This window comes from Schistocerca piceifrons, chromosome 2 (assembly GCF_021461385.2).
Source record: "Schistocerca piceifrons isolate TAMUIC-IGC-003096 chromosome 2, iqSchPice1.1, whole genome shotgun sequence".
Classification (NCBI taxonomy): domain Eukaryota; kingdom Metazoa; phylum Arthropoda; class Insecta; order Orthoptera; family Acrididae; genus Schistocerca; species Schistocerca piceifrons.
The window spans coordinates 962205115-962224941 of NC_060139.1; the positions used below are offsets into that span (position 1 = coordinate 962205115).

Here is a 19827-nt window from a genome sequence, read left to right on the forward strand (position 1 = left end):
TATATTTGTTGATGAGGGTGAGAAGAAAATATTGTATGCAGATGGTATGATGATACTGAACAGTGACCAAAATGTGGAACAGCTTGAGAGAAGAGCATACAGTTCTGCAAACATCTCAGCTCAATGGCTCTTGGAAAATGGACTGGTTATAAGCCTAGAGGAGATGGGCACATGGGTTTAGTGGTAGTGGTAGCTATATTCATCCGTAGATCTCTTTGTACAAGGATATAGGACATGTCAAAGTATTTATGAGTTTAGACCAATTTAAAATAAGCTAATTCATATACACATATACTTATAGACTTCTAGTTAGAGACAATCATTAGATTTACTCCTGTTTTTTTTTTTTTTTTTTTTTTTTTTTTTTCTTTTTTTTTTCTTTTTTTTTTCTTTTTTTTTTTTTTTTTACAAATAACTTATTAAATAATGTAATGCCACACTGTTCAATCATATCTTACTCTCAGTCACTGCACACACACTATACACACACTGTTTCATAACACACACACACACACACACACACACACACACACACACACACACACACAGTTGATCTCTGGGCCGTTTTCTGTACCGCAACTTCCCATTTGCTATCCTGAAAAACTGAGTCAGCATTCCTACATAATGAGTGAGATGTTTAGCTCAGAAAGAGGAAGAGGTGATAGTATTTTGCTTTGCATAGCTTGGGGGTAAGTATTTTAGAAAGAAAAAAAAAGATGTAAAAAACATAAAGGGAAGGTGTTATGTGGAACATTGGATGTTTTATAATCATTATTATTATTATTATTATTAATTTGTATAACTTTTTTTTATCAAACCCCTACTCTGTTTTATCTAAGTAATCCTTCAATGTATAAAATGTATTGCATAACAGGTACTTTTTAGCTGCCTTTTTAAATAAGTGTATTTTTGCAACTTGGTTGAACCAAGTCTGGAAAAGTAGAATCCACTAGACTCTTAGGGTATTACTGTGGATAACGAACTGAAATGGAAACAAAATATTAATTCTGTCCATTAGAAACTCAGCTCCATCATATTAATAATGAAACAGCTGTCGCAGTATGCAGACAAACAGCTGTGCACAGTATACTATTGACTCTTTGATCCATACCTTCACAATATGGAGTGACAGTGGAGAGGGGGGGGACTCAAATATTCAGGAAACAAAAAGTGTGTTCACATTACAAACAAGCAATTAAGATCATTTTAACACTTCTCAAACAAGTAGACACTTCTTCCAAAATTTAGGCATTTTGGATTTAAGTTATACATCTTTGTACATAGATAAAACAATAATATATGTCACAAAAGAGTGGATTACAAATACTAGTGTACACTCCCACAACACACGGAGGAAGAATGACATATGAAGCATCCCCCACCAACTGACAATGCTTGAAAAATACCTCAGTACTCAGGTAGCAAATCACTCAGAAGTCTTCTACAAACTTGCATGGCAGTGTACATGAAACTAACTTTCCAGAGAATTTCAATTACTCTCTCGTGGAAAACAAATTTGTATGTATTGTTATTTATAATCAATGATGTTGAAATGTAAGAAAAATGGTTGTGAAGAGTGAGATAATGAGTGCTTTCTGTTTTTTATACGTCCCTATTACATTTAAATTTACTATATACCAGGTAATCCTACAGCATCAAATAAAATACAATTCAGCTCAATGTGGCCTGCCATTAATTCCATTTCTGTGCCAACCCTTTCATAACTCGCTGGAATAGATACCAAACATCCTGGAGTGTGGCAGCTAGCCCGACACTTCACCAGGGAAAAACACTACACCCCAACGCTACAGGGACCGGACGGCCCCGCCGACTCCGCGGAGGAGAAGGCGGAGCTCATGGCCACCACATTAGCAACTCCTTCTGACCCAGCGTTCACACTTGAAACTGACCAGGTGGTTACACAGCTTGTAGCCCAGCCAGCGTGCTCCGAAAACAGACGCACAACAACAAATGAAATCACATGGGGTATTATGCACTCCACACCTAGGAAAGCCCCTGGTCACGACGGCATTCAGAACCGCGTCCTCCAGGAGCTCACAGTCAAATCCATAGAATATCTCACCTACATTACGAATGCCATCCTCAAACACGAACACTTCCCTGCCCGTTGGAAGGCGGCCAAAGTCCTGATGTTCAGGAAGCCAGGGAAAGACCACTCCCTCCAACAAAATTACCGACCCATCAGCCTGCTGAGCGTGCTCAGTAAGGTCGTTGAGAAGGTGATTCTAAAACGATTCACTCGGTTTTGCATTGACAATGACACCCCTGCGCACGGAGCAATTTGGATTCAGGAACCACCACTCGACAACACAACAACTACTGAGTGTCGTAGAATACATAACACATCGCTACAAAACGAACAAAGCAACTGGGTCAGTGTTCCTTGACATCGAGAAAGCTTTCGATCATCTCTGACACAATGGCCTCATCCGCAAACTCACGGACACTGGGTTCCCCAATGGACTCTTATGTCTCGCACACTCACACCTCACCAACAGATATTATCCAAGCAGGGGTACCCCAAGGTAGCATCCTAGGGCCCCTCTTGTTTAATCTCTACTTATTGATATTCCAATGACACAAAACACGATGGTTTCCATCTACGCAGATGACACAGCCATCCTTGGGCAAGACTGGAAACCATCAAACATTAATAACTGACTACAGACAGCACTCAGAACTGTCAAGCCTTGATTGGAGAAATGGCGTGTTAATATAAACATCGACAAGTGCGAAGCAGTTCTGTTCACTCGCAGGCCGAAATTACTGCGCAGACACCAAAATTGCAGACCAATAACACTACATGCAAGTCCAATATGCTTCGCTGCGAAAGTCAGATACTTCGGTGTTTGGCTAGAGTGGAAGCTTACATGGGGGGACCACATAAAATACATGACCAAGAAGGCAAACGCGAGGCTCAAACACCTCTATCCTATGCTCAACAGAAACAGTACACCGAATAGGAGGGTGTCTAGGACATTATACATGACACTGATTAGACCGCTGATGACATACGCAGCTCCTGTCTGGGGATAAGCAGTGTCCACACATCTGGACCGCCTCCAGAAAATACAGAACAAGGTATTACGTATCATAAGCAATTCTCCCCGATACACATGGACAGCGGACCTTCATCAAGAATACCGACTGGAAACTCTCCAGGAGGTATTCATAAAACTCGCCACACGACTGTACAAGAAATCAAGTCACTCGAACAATCCTCACATCCTACACCTGGGAACTATGATCACAACCATAGATGGAAACACAAGCGCCCAAAGCCACTCCTTAGGGACTAGCCATCTATGGTAACTGCGTAACTACGCAAACGACACAATGAGGTGAGCCCCTGCACTTCAGCCACTGACTAGCTTGCTAGCTGAGCCTCTGCCATGAGAACTGGCAATCGCAGGGAAGTCACACACGACACAGAAACAAACACCCAACACATATCACACTGCCAGTTCCTTCAGGACCATCGAACTGACAAACCTAAAACGACATGGCTATGTTACAGGAGCAGCAGCAGCAGCAGCTGGCCCAGGAGACATCGTTGGCCCAGCAGCAGCAGTACTCACCTCCTTGACAGGACTGATCATTCCATGACAATCCGGCATTGCTTCTATGGTACCGATGCATGATACCCAACCGCTAACATAACCTTACCTTGCACAATCTGTCGCAGATAGCAAGAAACCACTACTGCCCTTACTACCCAACCTGACACTGTCGCAGCCGTTTTTTTCCCTTGGCACTTTTTTCACTCTGCCCTTCAAACCGCTCATCTTTCAAGCTTGACTCTGTCGAGCTTTTTAGACCACTTCTATCAACCAGATGCGCCTGTATTAATAGGTAACCCTACCCAGATGTACGGATAACATCGCAGTTCCTCGCTCCTGCGATCTCCTCAATTCTAAATACTAACAATGCAGAGGTGACAGTAGACCTTTTGAGTTGTTCACCATGCTTGTGCGAGCGTGAAGGGGCTCAAACCTTCTTTTTTTTTTTTTTAAAAAAAAAAAAAAAGAAAAAAAAGAAAAAAAAAACCACCTTTCATCTCAGCGTAGCACACCCTCCCTATGTCCTCAGTTATTTTTATTTCAACCTCTGTTTTCCCCTGCAGTTTTCACCCTCTAGCACCATGGAAGTTATTTTCTGATATCTTAACGTACATCTATTATCATGTCCCTTCTTCTTGTCATTGTTTTTCAAATGTTCCTTCCTTCACCAATTCTGTGAAGAACCTCTTCATTCATTATCTTATCAGCCTACCTACTTTTAACATCATTCTATAGCACAACATCACAAACACTTTCTTTTCTTTCCTGGTTTTCCCCAGTCTATGATTCATTAATACACAATGCAGCTCCACGCGTATATTATTAGAAATTTATTCCTCAAATTAAGGCCTATGGTTGATACAAGTAGATTTCACTCGTTCAGGAATGCCCTCTTTGCCTGTGCGAGTCTACTTTTTACACTCCCCTTGTTTTACCCACCATGTGTTAGTTTGCATGCAAGGTAATGGAATTCATTAACTTTTTATAGTTCATGGTCACCAGTTTTGATGTTAAGTTTATCACTAATCTTGTTTCCACTATTCCTCATTTCTTTAATTTTCCTATTGTTTACCCTCAAACCATGTTTTGAACTCAGACTGTTGATTCCAGTCAACATGTCCTGTAATTCTTCTTCACTTTCACTGAGGATAGTAACATCATCAATGAATATTATCGTTGGTATTCTTTCAACCTGAATTTTAATTCCAATCTTGAAATTTTCTTTTATTTCCATCATTGCTTCTTCAATGCATAGATTGAACAGCAAGAGTGAATGACTGCATCCCTGTCTTACACCTTTTTTAATCCAAGCACTTCGTTCTTCGTCTTCCATTCTTATTGTTCCCTCTTGGTTCTTGTGTACATTTTTCTTTGAATTTTGACATCAACATTAGGCCTAAGTATATTACAATAGATGGAAACTACACGTCCACACATTGCACCTGTGATGGAATACAGCAGTTGTGCGTAGTACACTGGTTTCACAAACTTGTATATAAGTCTTTACTCTTCAGTGATTTACTAATTGATTCAATGTCCCTTTGTGTCCTATTGTAGCATAAGACAATTTTTTCTGAATACGAGATTTTTAGTTTTGCTTACTTGTCTTTTTGAATGAAACTTTGATCTAACATAATAAATGTTAACAGAAAATGGTTGTTAAATATTTTGCATAATTCTGATGGATCATTAACAGTTTCATCCAGTTACGGAAGAGATGCTACATGTTAAGCACCAACTTTCTGTCCTGATACCTTATCTGCAACTGACCATACTATTATTAATTTTGTTCTTTTTGGAGCTACCTGTTCTCTTGGGGTAACAACTTGTTTTTCCCTGTCTGAAGAAAATTGTCAGTATTTTGCGATCTCAGAAGGGTCTTTTCCTTAGCTACACAAAATGGCCTTCCTATGAGTGTAAAATAATTATCAAAACTCGTACTTGCTGATGACAAGCACAGATATCAAAGATGCAAACTCCACCATACTATAAATCGCCAACAAGATAAGTAAACAAGCCTCAACACAATTCATGGTAAACATTTTATGTCATACCTCATAGAAACAATTACATAAATGTAGAAACCATCAGTGTTCTCAAGATGGACAATAACAGTAATACATTAAATGAAACATTATGTCTACATCACTTGGTTTTAAGCTGGAAGAGCAAGATAAAATGGAATTAACACACAGACAAACTAATTAAGCAGCATACTTCAGTATGTTTTGAATTTAGAAGTACTCCCCTTGTGCTTCATAGGTTCTTATGTCTAATACTGGATTCTGTCGTAGAAACTGCACAATATTGTAATGAGTTAGCTGTGAGTCATCTTCAGGTGATAAAGCTTCCAAAACTGCAACAAACACTACACATAGGAACCATTCCAGCAGTTACTACTTCAGAGAAATCTCAAACAGCTTCTACCATCGTGTATTTGAGAACCAGAGTGCTTATTTTCACTCCCTGCCATCTTTGAATTATCTTCTCGTGCAAAGTGGCTAACGTAAGTAGGTATTTATTCAGGATGAATAAGAATAGTGCATATGTAATCATGCTTATTGTAGAGCCTCTTCAAATATGCAAGTTCTTTCATTCATTTCTAAGGACTTTCCTCCTCATAATTTGACTATAATATCTACATAGGTGACAGACTGCACTGGAGGAAGTGTGCAGCCATGCTTGACAAGGTTCTGCATGCACCTTCAGAAAGGGAATGCTGCGAGTACATAGCACTCGAGAAAGAACTATGCTTAGGTGCTGCTAGGCCCTACCACCTGACTCGATGAAACATACATCACAAAGTTATTTTAATTGAGGTCTAATGTCGTTTATTACTCTTACCTCTTTCGTTGCTACTTGGACGACATGATGGCCAATCAACAGGTGTTGCGCTGTTGTGCCTCTTACCGTGTGCTGCATATTTCCAAAAGGATCACTATTTTATAACTGTAGTCTCACAGCAAGAAGTGTAGATGTCCATTGAGTACAAAATATACATCATCATCTGCTTAGTTCAGGATTTCATAGCTTTTTTGCTTGTTCTAGTGTTCAGTGCAGTTTTTAACTGTAGTCTCACAGCAAGGATAGTAGATGTACAATCAGTAGAAAATATGCATCATCATCGTCAAGTTTATAGCAAAATTATAAGGTATGATACACTGTTTCATCAAAAGCACTGACATTGAAGTACTGAACTGTACTGTGAAATGCCAAATGTTGGTTTTACAGAATACTATAAAGTGCTTTGTTGGTCCTTCAAATGTTCTGAGATTGAATCGACAACAAAGCCGTGTACTGTACACTGAAATGCTATCTTTGGGCAAAGAGCAAACAACAGTAAGTTCTGAGAGCCCACCATTAGTCACAATGATATGGACCACATATTCAATAACAGCTCCACAATAAACAAGCATATGTCTCAAAAATTTGTACAGCAGTCAACCAAAACATGGGCACATCAACACTGAACTAATTGTAGTAATCAGCTGCACTCAGGATGTGGCTGCTGAAAGGCCACCACAGTCAAAGCAAAGGGTTAATAATAACCGGTTTCAGTGGTATCATGAATTACATAACAAGATAGAAAAATAATTTACATAGAGGCTGCCACCTCCTATAGCCTCCAGTGTGGGGATTTGAAAACATTCTGAGCTGAAGATTAACGAACTTCCATTACACACAATACAAGAAACTGGGAATCATGAATTAAAAACCATATTCCACAAAAATGTCTACATAATATTTGATTATATAACTCTTCCATGATATATACCAAAGTGGTCAGGCATTTAATGAGAAATGAGCTAAACAGCAGTTATATAACTCAGGAAGAATCAACTTTCCTGCTCATTTCACTACATAATTAGCATTTTTTTTCCCAGTAATCAATGCAGTTTGCAACAGCTACTTTTCTTTATCAATACATAGTCTGATTCACTCCATATTCCTGAAAGTTCATTGTAGGGCCTAAGGAAATGACAAAGGCACGAACAAACTTAAGTTCTCACTGCCTGCTCTTCATGCAACATAAATGATAGTACTTTAAACCCGAGTGGCTCATATGTGATGGGTAAATTAATAGGGTGGAAGAGTTGAGGCAGAAAGGGGGAGGAGGGAGAGGGATGGAGAGGGGGGGGGGGGGAGAGGGGGGGGAGAGGGGGGGGGAGGGAGGGAGGGAGGGAGGGAGGGAGGGAGGGAGAGAGAGAGAGAGAGAGAGAAACGTAGCTTTCTCCACAAGATGATTTATTGATAAAAATCTCAAAACATGTACTCTATACAAAAATTTTAACTAAAAATATCACTGTATATGATATTAAACAATATTCAACAAATAAGTCTTTATAAAAATAAATCTTGTGTACTTGTGCTATAATATAGAGGATGAATTATAGAGCATTCAGCATCCAGAGCCCCAACATTTTAAGAAAGTGACAATACTCTTAAAAGCTGCATTGTTCTTCACATGTGTGTGGTGTCTTTCACAAAATTTTCCACTACAAAAATCTACCACATCATAAATATGAGCCTCTAAAGAGATCTTACCAAAACATTTCCTTTTGAGACATTCTAAACAATCCTAAAGCACTGAAATGTGTAAATCTTTTACATTTACAGTACTTGGTTTTAAAAAAGTTCTTGCTGATCTGCAAGTGAGCAAATGCACGAATATCATGTGCAGGAATAATAATCCACTATGTATAATTTACAGCACAATACTGCATTACAACATTAATTGTATGCTTAACAACTGTTTGTTATCCTGCAATCACAGCATTGCTTCGAGTCACAATTATACACAGCATACCAGCTTGACTGAAATATTTGCTGTAAAGGAGCCTCTGATGTCACATATCATCAGGATAATGTCAACCCTAAAACATTATATCCACTAAATACATTTTGTACTGATGTAAGTAGATGTACTTAACATAGTATAGTATTTCCACCATCAATTTCACAACTGAATAAATGTTTGAACCTACCTTCTAAACCAGTGCATTGAAATATAACTCCTTCAAAGCAATAAAACAAATTATCTCAACATGGACCGTTACATTTAATGTTACACTCTTTCTGACAGTAACATAATCTATTACATCTTTTAAAGTATTTGTTGAGTTTAGCTGCAATAATCAGCTCTTTTATTAATTTTTGATTACATTGAGGTGGCACTTAAAAAAAAAATAGTGTTTCCACCAAACAATATTTACTTTCTAAAATCTCCATAAAATCTTTATACACATACATACACATACACATACACACACACACACACACACACACACACACACACACACACACACACACACACAGCAAAAGTAAGAAGTAATATACAAGAAATACCATACAATGTATGTGAAACTGTGGCTTATCTGCTGTAATACAGAGCAATGCTGTTGATAATGTAAACTGAATATAACAGACTGCAGTTCTTTTTTTTTTCCTCTCCAGGGCTTATTTGACAAGTTACAACTTTTGATTATTTCCTACCTTTTCACCTGTGGAAACTTTCAAACCTTTCCACTTCCACAGGCAGGTCAACTGAAGCGTCCAATTCCACGCGTCTGCTTTGAGCCATGAAGTAAGGGTGTTGTGGTGCGTGACGTCATTACGGCGCGGAGTTTGAGTTGTTTGTGTTTGTAGATGTCATCTTATTGTGTTTGATGGCGTCCTGTGTGTGTGTGTGTGTGTGTGTGTGTGTGTGTGTGTGTGTGTGTGTGTGTGTTTGGTTGGGGGGGGGGGGGGGGGGCAAAATTTGTTGGTGGTAAGTATTTTTTTTTTTTGTCAAGTTGTAATGTTTTGTGTATTGAATGTGTTTTAATTTATGTAGGGGTGTTTGAGTTTTTAGTTTTGAGGTGTTGTGGCTTTGGTTTTGTTTTACGTAGCTGTAGGGGTTGGTTTTTTCATATAAGTAGTTATAGTTGACCTATATAGGTCAAGGGAAATGACCTACTCCAATTTTCGTATTTTTATATGCAGGTATAGGTGTTTCGTACTGTCAGCTATTCTGATTCCAATTCCCGTAGTTTTTGCTGTAGGCATTGGTGTTTTGGTATCGTCAGCTGTGGTTGACCTATATAGGTCAAGGGAAGTGTCCGATTTCCACTAGATTTTTGTAATTATTTTTTTTGTTAGTCATCTTGTGCGTTTTGGGACCCCCCCCCCTTTTTTCTTACCGTTATATTTAGCTTTTCTCCTCCCAAAAACTCGCAATTTCCCACAGTTGTCCCGTTAGTTTGAATGTATTTTTGGAGGGAGGTGTTAATGTCTTATTTATACATATTTTTGTGTTTGTTGCCGTGTGTATGTAGTGATATCATAGGCGCCATATTACAGATGCTTAGAACAGCCATTTCTGGCATGTTGCTGATGTCATGGGTCAAAGCAGATTGGTGGAATCTGACACTTCTGTATTCCCTAACAGGCTATGCTGCTGGTAACAGACTATGCTGCTGCTCATCAATCCTACAGATTCTGTCAAAAGCTTCAAGGGGTTTCTTGAGGAAACCAGAATGGGGAGAGAAAAGATAAATAACATATGCATCACTCACTTCTCTTTAATATATGAATCCGCATTTCACTTACAACCATTGGTGACTCTTAATAAATTTGGGAAACACTAAGGACCAGCTCTCACATGGGAAAATATTTTTAAACAGTAGCATGGCCATGATCACTAAACATGTCATCAACTACAAGTGGACTGGGAACAAAACCTCTCAAACATTTTCCTCCCACTATATATCTGTTCTTATTTTCAAGTTTTCTTTCAACTATGAATAAATTTGCATATCTTCACTGTCTCATACTTTGCCCTATCTCTATATCAAACGATACACGCACTTTTTTTAAATCTATTTTAGACGGGGGTGGACGGGTGCAGGAGGGAGACGGACGGAGAACTATACTCTGCTTTGTCAGTGGAATGTAGCACAGATACTTCAGCTCTTTCCAGATGAGTCATATAATATCAACAAAATGAAAGACACTTCCCATCACTCATTCTATAGCCGAGTTAATGTAAGAAAATCCCCGACAGGTGGTTCCACTGTTGTCAGCATTCAACTCCGACACACAAATGGCTGCAGGCGAAAACAGTAGCTGACTACAGAGCTGTGATAATACTGAGACGTTGCTGTGAATACGTATACAAAATCACGTTACATTATTGGTTGAGGTAGGCTCCCAAAGCTGCTGTGCCCAGCCTGCTGCAGCTGTCAGTATCAACTATAGCACAAAAAATTAAACCTCAGAACAAAATTTCAATAATCAATGGCACTTACTACCTTGAATTCTTACAATTTCTATAGATTTAAAGAGAATGAGCTGGAAATGTGTACACAATGAACTTCAGTGCCCCAGTGCCACAATACTGACAATTATATTGTTTCCTCAGTACTCTTCTAAAGAGGTATATTATTAAATATTTTTCTACATTAATGGACAATCCATAAGTTGTATCATCCATAATCATCTTATTACCAAGCCCACATATCTTTGTTCAAATGCAATCTTATTTAAGACAATGTAAAAGGTCTCTGGCCATCAACAACGACAATTCTATTATTAAAGAGAATATTCAAATAATTTAAACCACTTTAGAAATTAAGCTAAGGTGTTCTATGTAACAACATACTCAAATGTTAACGAATTAATACGGTTTAAAGTCTTTCACACGAGTACTAAAGCCCATCACTGAAAGTGTAACAATGGTAAAACAAGTTCTAAAACTAAGAATAATATTGCAATATAATAATCTTACAAGCAATATGTCAAAACTTCAGGCACTGACGGTTTCTCATAGTTCACCTTAATGAGATTCCTCTTGCTTTGTAATACTATAATGAACACAAAAGGAAAAGAAATATCACCCAATAAAATAAAATAAAAATGAGGCAGTCTTCTCATTTCTCTTTTAATAGGACGGATCGGTTTATCACTTCATGTAACTGTTAATGCTTTATTAAGCATAATAAAATTCTCTGGAAATATATTCAGAAAATACTAGTAAAATTAAGGTTCTTCAAAACCACAACTTTTGCGCGTGGTGCAACGAGTTCTAGTTTGCTATATCTTTCTTTGAGAGATAAATATATTATCTTCACCTAGCAAATGAGATTCACCTAAATTGTACAAACCTGAGACTCTAGTGTGCTTACAGCTGTAGTAAGTACTTTATCGGAATGCCTTAAAGAAACACACAAGATGCTGTACTACACTAACACAAATACCAAAGCAAAGCAGCAAGTGGTGTGGCTGATAGGAAGTTGCTGAATTGCAACCATCTTTGCTATCACATGTACAATATTCCATGAAAATATTGTATGTCCCAGTACGCATCAGACAGAAGCGCTCATCTCCAGCAATTCCAACTTCTCCTACATAAGCACAACTACGAAAGTATCTCCATTCCCCATTAACTGTAATAAAAAAGAAACAAGGTTTTTAGATAATATGCTTATGTCTCGTGTGAGGCAGAAGACTGTCACTTGTATTTCAAAATCATGCTAGACATCACTGAACAATGTATCTTAACAGTCTAAATAAATAGCATTACCTTTCTGCCTTATCTTCCTGCACATTTTTGGCCTAATACCCTTTAAATGTGGAAGATCTGGTTCTTGCTTGCAGTCTGTTATGGGAACAGTGCTATTATCAAAAGGATCTGCACATTTTGGATCAGTATCAGAACGACATTCCCAACATTTAATGCCAGTGCCTGAAATTTAAGTGTTCCAAGTGTTTGAGTTGAAAAACCTCAAATATTACAACTTAGTAGTAATAAACTTTACAGGATACAAAGCAGCATCCCACAAATATTGATAATCTGATTGGAAGCGAGGTATGGATACAGTGAATGTGTTGATGAAACAAGCAAATTTTTCATTTCCACATGAGCACAAACAACACGAACATTTATAGTTTATTGAGCTTGCATTTTATTTGACTAAAGTCTACAAAATACAATATAACGAATCGTACTGAGTTCATGGGCGGTAATGCTTCCTCTGGCACCGTTATTTGGAAAGTATATTCAATTACAATAATTACAATTCTATCAAACCAATGGGGAATTCCATATATCAATAGTACGCAAATGCAAACATCGTGAGCAACAACATACTTTGGTGACAATCTATTTGCTATATGTCTCTTATAGTAATAACGAAATATGCTCACAATGGAACAATCTCTGTGAAAATAGGACGCCACTATCCCATGTAATTAACACTACTTATTGATACGAGTGCATACTACTTGTGAAACATTCGGGCAGTGTTCTTGAAACAAACATGAATTTTGCAAGTACACTCGCCAGAAAAACATTCGAATCCGTAACACATTCCTATCAATGAAACATTTGTTTTCAAGAAGTCGCGAGTACCTATTTCAACTCTCTCCTGATTTCGATACTTACTGGGCTCCACAAGTAATCCTAGCAGCACAAGAAGCGCACAGCACTGAAAAATTTTCGCCATCGTGCAACGTATCAATCACACACAACAGAACATAGCAAACACGCCCAAGTTTCACTCCAGCATTCAAACAATCCTGCCCTGTCACGTGACTCTTCGTCAGCGTGCCGCCCAAGCTTGGCATCCACACGCCGCAACTTCTGTTCAGGATCAAGTGACTGATCACTGAACTGTCAAAATCAGAATGCAGCAGAGCTCGTTGTACACCACACAGCGTTGCATTTTTAACGAGCATTTTACCATTTTGCATCTTGACATTCGAGGTGGAAAACAGACGAAATATAAGTTATTCAAAAATTATCTATAGCACAATTTCGAGACGACGTTGAAGCAAAGCTAACTACGTTTAAGAAAAAATCATAGAATATTGATTAAGCCAAAGCCCGTAACATTCTGAAGCCATTGCGTTAATTGGCAAGTAGCAGTAGTATCCAGAAGCGAATTGTTCATAGGGGCCAGTATGTGTATTTTTTTCGGTATTTTATGATACAGTTTCAGCGTGCATGACTTTGGTGTACCAGACGTGAGAGAGACCAAGTAATCAGGCCCATTGCAGGAACACATAATGTTACTCTGAGCTGCCAGTATCTGGGCCGTCTTGTTGCTACTCCTCTCTCACCCCCAGCCTCAGCAAATCCTACCGCCGCGACGAACTTGTCTTCCTTTCCCCACCCCAATCATCCGGAGTCAGGGCCGGCATCAGGTGGCCCGTACTCACTCTATATCCCTGGCTCTGAAAACTGCAGTCATACTGATGTGAGCATGTTGTTTCCCTTTCTCCACCTTGCCGTAGAGTAACTTAGGGCCATCTTGGGCAGGCCTCTTGGACGGACCAGCTCACGCATTCACCTCTTTCCTCGCATCCCCGCAAATTGAGTTGTCTCTGTCATATTACCACTCTCCTCCCCGTGCCCTACTGTCTGCACGTTTGCGACCAGCCAGCTTCGGTCCGTACCCCGAATTTTCACCCGCATTACTTAACGCTCCTACTTGTAGTTTCTATCACATACCTTAGTCCCGAATTGTGGTTGAGCGGCGCAACAGAGCAAAGTGGAGCTGCGGAGAGGGCAGCTGCCATAGCGCTGCTTCGTGGCCGGGTATAAAGGGCCAGGGAGCGGCGCAGTAGCAGTCACGCTTTCTTGACTGCGTAGACGGTAAACGTGCAAGCCGGCCAATCTGCAACATTTCTCGAACGATTTTAAAGAAATTGGTCGGCAAAATAAAATTATTCTCATAGCCTTATTCGTCAGCTTCATGAAGCACTGCTTATCGTTTCATTAATCGTCACAGTTATTGTGATACTTCAAAATGAAGCAAGCTACTGCAAGAAAATCGATAGTTCAAACCTGTATCTGGCCATCCTGATTTAGGTTTTCCATGATTTCCCTAAACTGCTTAAGGCAAATGTCGGGATGTTTCCTTCAAAATGGCACGACCGCTTTCCTTTTCCATCTTTCGCTAATCCAAGCTTGTGCTCGGTACTTATGACCTTGTTTTCAATGGGATGTTAAACACTAATCTCCTCCTCCTTCTCCAAAATGGAATAGTTTGCAATGAAAATTAGAGGTCGCTATGAATTTGCGTTTGGAGCATGTTAGGTCATATGTTGCTGAACCTCAAACGTAGTTAATATACTGAAATATTCTTTTAACTTGGGATAGGATCTATAACTCACTCCATCCTCTAGCAAATGGATGGTATATAATGCACTCCATTCCACTTGTGTACCCAGATGATAAAGTGAGAATGATATATTCATAACACCCCTGTATCTGATAAGCAATTTGAGATATTGAAACAAATATTATTTTGTAGAAAACTGACATGCTGAGCCTGTGGCTGTGTACAAATATAGGTTGATTTTTACAGAGAAGATAACAGCAACCAGCCACTTGGGAAAGCTAATATAAAATGTATCTTAACGTGAACGAGCCGCCTGAAGTTGAAACCGAAGCTTCGAAACCGGTAACGGCGCTATTTAAATAAATAGATAACATTATAAAAAGTGGCTGGTTGCTGTTATCTTCTCTGTAAGAGTCAACCTATATCTTTAAAAAACATTTGGCAAATACACTGGTGTTCAAAATTAAAGCAGCAAACCGCTATTTCCCTCTTTGTGTCTAATTCATGAAATAATCATACAAACTGACAACCAGATGTTCATGCAAACGTGTTTTGCATGAAAGATGGCATTCCTGCCAACGGACAGCTATGCCAATGATGGCGTCAGGGCACCTGTGAAACAAGGTAGTGTTTGCCGGGTAGCCACACATCCACAATAACCGCGTATACAGTCACAGATGGTGCGTACCTGACTCTCTGCAGTGGAGGGCTATAGAAGGAAAGGAAGTGGGACAGCTGCAACCTGATTTGTCCCAATGGCTTAATGTGAATCGCTCTGTTGTTTCTCAAATGTGGCGACGGTTTATAGAGACCGAAACGGTATCACGAAGACTAGGGCAACTAGCATGTGAGCTCGCTGAATCCACTGGATGCGTTGCATCGAGACAAACGGTGTGCAGAAGGCTTTGGCAGAGTGGTCTTTATTGTCTGAGACCTGCTACATGTCTACCTCTGATGCGTCTTCACAGAAGGGAATGTCTAGAGTGGAGTCGTCAACATGCCACCTTCATGGTCAAACAGTGGGCCAATGTTGTTTTCACAGATGAGTCCCAATTTAGTCTGGAGAGTGATTCTTAATGGATTCGCAACTGGAGGGGAGGTGGAACACGATTTCGGGACTCAAACATTGTGCAAAGAGACCGATATCGACGAGGCTCCCTAATGGTGTGGGCAGGAATTATGTTTACCACTCAAACCTCTCTTCATGAAATTGTGCAGGTGAATCAGCAAGGTTTAACTGCTGTAAGGTATCATGACGAAATCTTGGGACCTGATTTGAGGTTGTTGCGAGGTGTTGTGGGATCAGACTTCGTACTGATGGACGATAATATTCGATCTCATAGAGAATGGGTGGTTGATTTTTCTTGAATACAGAAGAAATTGCATGCATGGCGTTGCCTGCTAACTCTCTCAATTTGAATCCCATGGAGTATGTCTGGAATCCACTAGGGAGATGGCTTGCATCACATCGGCATCCACCAACCAATCTCCAAGACTACGAGAATTTCTGCAGGAAAAATGGGCGTTATTGCCTCAACATGAGACTGATGACATCATTCACAGCATGCCCCGTCGTTGTCAAGCCTGTATTGCTGGGAGATGTGGTCACACGCCATACTGAGCACATTAACCAACTGTCGGAATGTGTGTGCAAATCTGTTGGAGAAAACGAAGAACATTTTTATCTATCGTTATGCATGTTGCAGCTGTGTACGATCTGTATTCTTTACATTGTTTCTTCTTTACTAACGCCTGTTTATTCTGGTTTGTGGCAAAATAAATGCAACCTTGCAAAATTTCTGTACGTTGCTTTAACTTTCGAGTGCAGTTACACACAAAGAGGAGAGTATGTTGCCACATGGCTACTGTATGTAACTTCCTTATCTAGCGCGATATACAAGTTAGTACAGATTTTTTTCAATGGAATAATGTAATTTTTAAGGGTCATCGGCAGCTGGTGAAACGAGAATTGCTACAGGTTCCTAGAAACAATAAGAAGTTTTCGAGACATGGCTCTGACATTTGCAGTAGAATTCATAACCATTGTAAGAATTGCACAGTCAATTAAGTCAATTACAGAAGTGTTGTGGGGTTGCCTCCAGCCAGAAAATGAGTGCCTTCTGAAGATGATGTTCTAAATACTGTAAATGATTTATACAACATACAGTACCTTCCAAATACAGTCGGTCATGTTGACAGAAAACATCTTCGTCTAAAACATTCAGAAAATTTTGTTATAATGTTTATAACTATAAAACATTTTCATTCAATCATTCTGCAAGCAGTTCCAGATCCTCACAGGAAATTCGCTGTAATCGATGTTAGGTGATATGTGAAGGAAAGAGAATGTGACAGACTTCATTCTTCTAGTGTACTTCGCTTGATGCAAGAAGAGGAGCTTAATATACCACCAGGCTCTCCACTGATTTTTGTGTGTTCATTGGAGATGAGGCATATACATTGTTGAGTCAATGGCTCTGAGCACTATGGGACTTAACATCTGAGGTCATCAGTCCCCTAGACTTTGAACTACTTAAACCTAACTAACCTAAGGACACCACATACATCCATGCCCGAGGCAGGATTCAAACCTGCGACCGTAGCGGTCGCGCGGTTCCAGACTGAAGCGCCTAGAACCGCTCGGCCACACGGGCCGGCTGTTGAGTCATTTAACAAGTCTTGCAGTTGATGGGTTTGAGATCCAGGGAAAGAATATTTCGACAGACCCTTTTCGAGGCCATGACAATAAAACTGAATGTGCTTTTGGAACGATGATCGCTAAATAGAACATATTTGGAAAGCCAATACAAACCAGCAGAATTTGCTGATGATGCTGTGAAATGTACATGTTCTCCACAACACTGCCATTGGTCTAGAAGGATTTCTGAGTGTCGACGAGCAACATACAGTAGTTCTCTACAAGGCCCTTTTCAGACAGGACGAAACTTTAACAGAGCTTCAAATGAAGCTGTCCAAATGAGATGGTTTTAAATTTTTTTCTCACATAATAGAACACGGTTTACATTCATTTGTCAGCTGTGCTACTTCATATTTATTGTCGCCTCTTGTTTTAAGACAATGAAAAAAATATGAAATTAAGGAAATGTGTTCTTTACTTGTGGTTTGTAATACTGCTGCCACCTCATTACATAACTTGTCCAAATTGAATCAATTGTGATGATACTTATTTCGCTGGTTCCATAAAGGACGCCATGTAAAAACAACAGCTGTCAACGGTTCCGCTGATGCCATTTACTCAACAGCACAACAAAAGGGACATAGTCAGCAACAGTAGTGACTCTGCTGCTGCACTTGGTGGTGCCCAAACTCTGCCAGAGTTACTTGAACGCACTGCTAGCCACTCTCAGGAACAAACATTTTTCATTCACTCAGCCCCATTCTGTGCCACTGTGCTCTGTGTTGCTCTGCTTGTAGTACAAATATAATCACGCACTGAGCAGCATTGGTTTATCTCTGCAGCGCTGCTCTTATTATGCTACTCCGTTTTACTATAACTGCAACCTTACTGCACTGCTCTCCCCTGCCCCATTGCCATCTGTCAAAGAGATGTTTTTGTTGTGTACGTAGTTCCACGTAGTCAGCGCGCACAAAACTTTCCCACTAGAGCGCGCCCCGCTAAGCACAACAGCGCAGGCGCAGCGCTCGTCCGTCTCCGCACTATGAGATGGCGCTCTCTTAAAGACGGACCAAATTCTGCTTCCGCCGATCCGCGTATTAATATGTAAAGCAGCCAATGAGATTGCTGCTAAAGTAGAACCTTTTCTCCTCACGGATCACACTCACGCAGTGATACCTGAACGTGCGAGGTATTATAACGAGTGTACAGACCTCCGATTAGGCAGTCTGCATTAGTCTGCATTTAGCTGCACCTGTCTGTACTAGTCTGCATTAGTCTGCATTTAGCTGCACCTGTCTGTACTAGTCTGCATTAGTCTGTAGTCAAGTTTCAGTCTGCGCCTAATAAGATTATCATATTCCTGTACATAGCCATGAAGAGAAATGCATAGACACTTTGTCAAGTATCAGAGATATGAGAGAATAAGATTAACGAACCAAGACCAAAGGAACTTCAGATTGTCAATTGTATATAGCATCCAGAGCCAAGTTAAGTTATTTTTATGCTTGTTATTATTTTAATAAATGTCTGTGAAAATTAATCAAGTTCTGTTTAAAGTTGGTCACCATCAATCTGCTACTCTAACCGTGCAAGTGGCATTTCTATCGTCTGGCCTAACGGCAGAAGATAAACACGCCATGATAAGACCACAAGACATATTGCTGACACTCGCCTACTTCGTTAGAGCAACAAGTCAAATAATCTGATGGTGTGTGTACCGAAGGTCTTACAGTATGCACACCACAGTTTTTTTTCGTAATTTTGGGAAAATATTTTATTGGGAGAACTTTTTGGGAAACAGAAGTCTTGAGGAAGTTTTTGGAGAAGAAAATTTCGGTACTGGGGAAATTAGGGAAGTATATTATCTGCCTAGCCTTATTACCAATTCCACCTGTGATATTTTAGTTAAAACAAAACGTACTTGAAAGTTTCCTAGATATTCATTAGATGTTACTCTCTCTTCAGATCAATCGATACAGCTTTCCTTTTGTGGGAGACGTTACACTGTGGCCTGAGCGTAGCAGGGTGGGGAGCGCTGAATGCTGTATGCCTTGCAGTGTGCAACACAGCCCTGTTTGACGATACGACGAGACTGTCCTGGTGACAGGCATTTCGGGATGCGCATGCAGTTGGCAGTAACAATGCCCAGCAGAGTGTGCATGTGCAACTCAAACCAGTTTGTGTTTCTCGAGCGGGCAGCGAGTGGCGAGACATGGCCTTTGAAGAAATTATAACAGCATACCAGAAAGGTCAGAAATTTGGCAATCTAGTCATTCTCATTATAAAAATAGATCGATTGTTAGGAAGATAGCAATGGTGCTCAACATTTCTTGCCACTAATGATGTCAAATACAATTGTTTAAAATGTGTAATACTGTTTTCTTCTAAAATAAAATAAAAAAATAAACTCTTGAATTCAGTTTTACTCCTGTCAAGGTAACTATAAATTCTCCTCTGGCAATATAGTCGTTCAAAATGTAATAAAATGTAGGCACAGACATCCTCA

General features: G+C 39.7%; 1 protein-coding gene across 1 annotated transcript; it reads right to left on the bottom strand.

Moving 5' to 3' along the window:
• Positions 1 to 9341: 9341 nt before the first annotated feature.
• Positions 9342 to 13214, bottom strand: LOC124776879 (protein quiver). Its single transcript, XM_047252061.1, has 3 exons — positions 13003 to 13214; positions 12142 to 12303; positions 9342 to 12004 (listed from the first exon to the last, which is right to left on the bottom strand). Exons 1-3 carry the CDS (start codon positions 13061 to 13063, stop codon positions 11760 to 11762), a joined length of 468 nt encoding a protein of 155 aa, XP_047108017.1. The 5' UTR covers positions 13064 to 13214; the 3' UTR covers positions 9342 to 11759.
• Positions 13215 to 19827: the final 6613 nt, after the last annotated feature.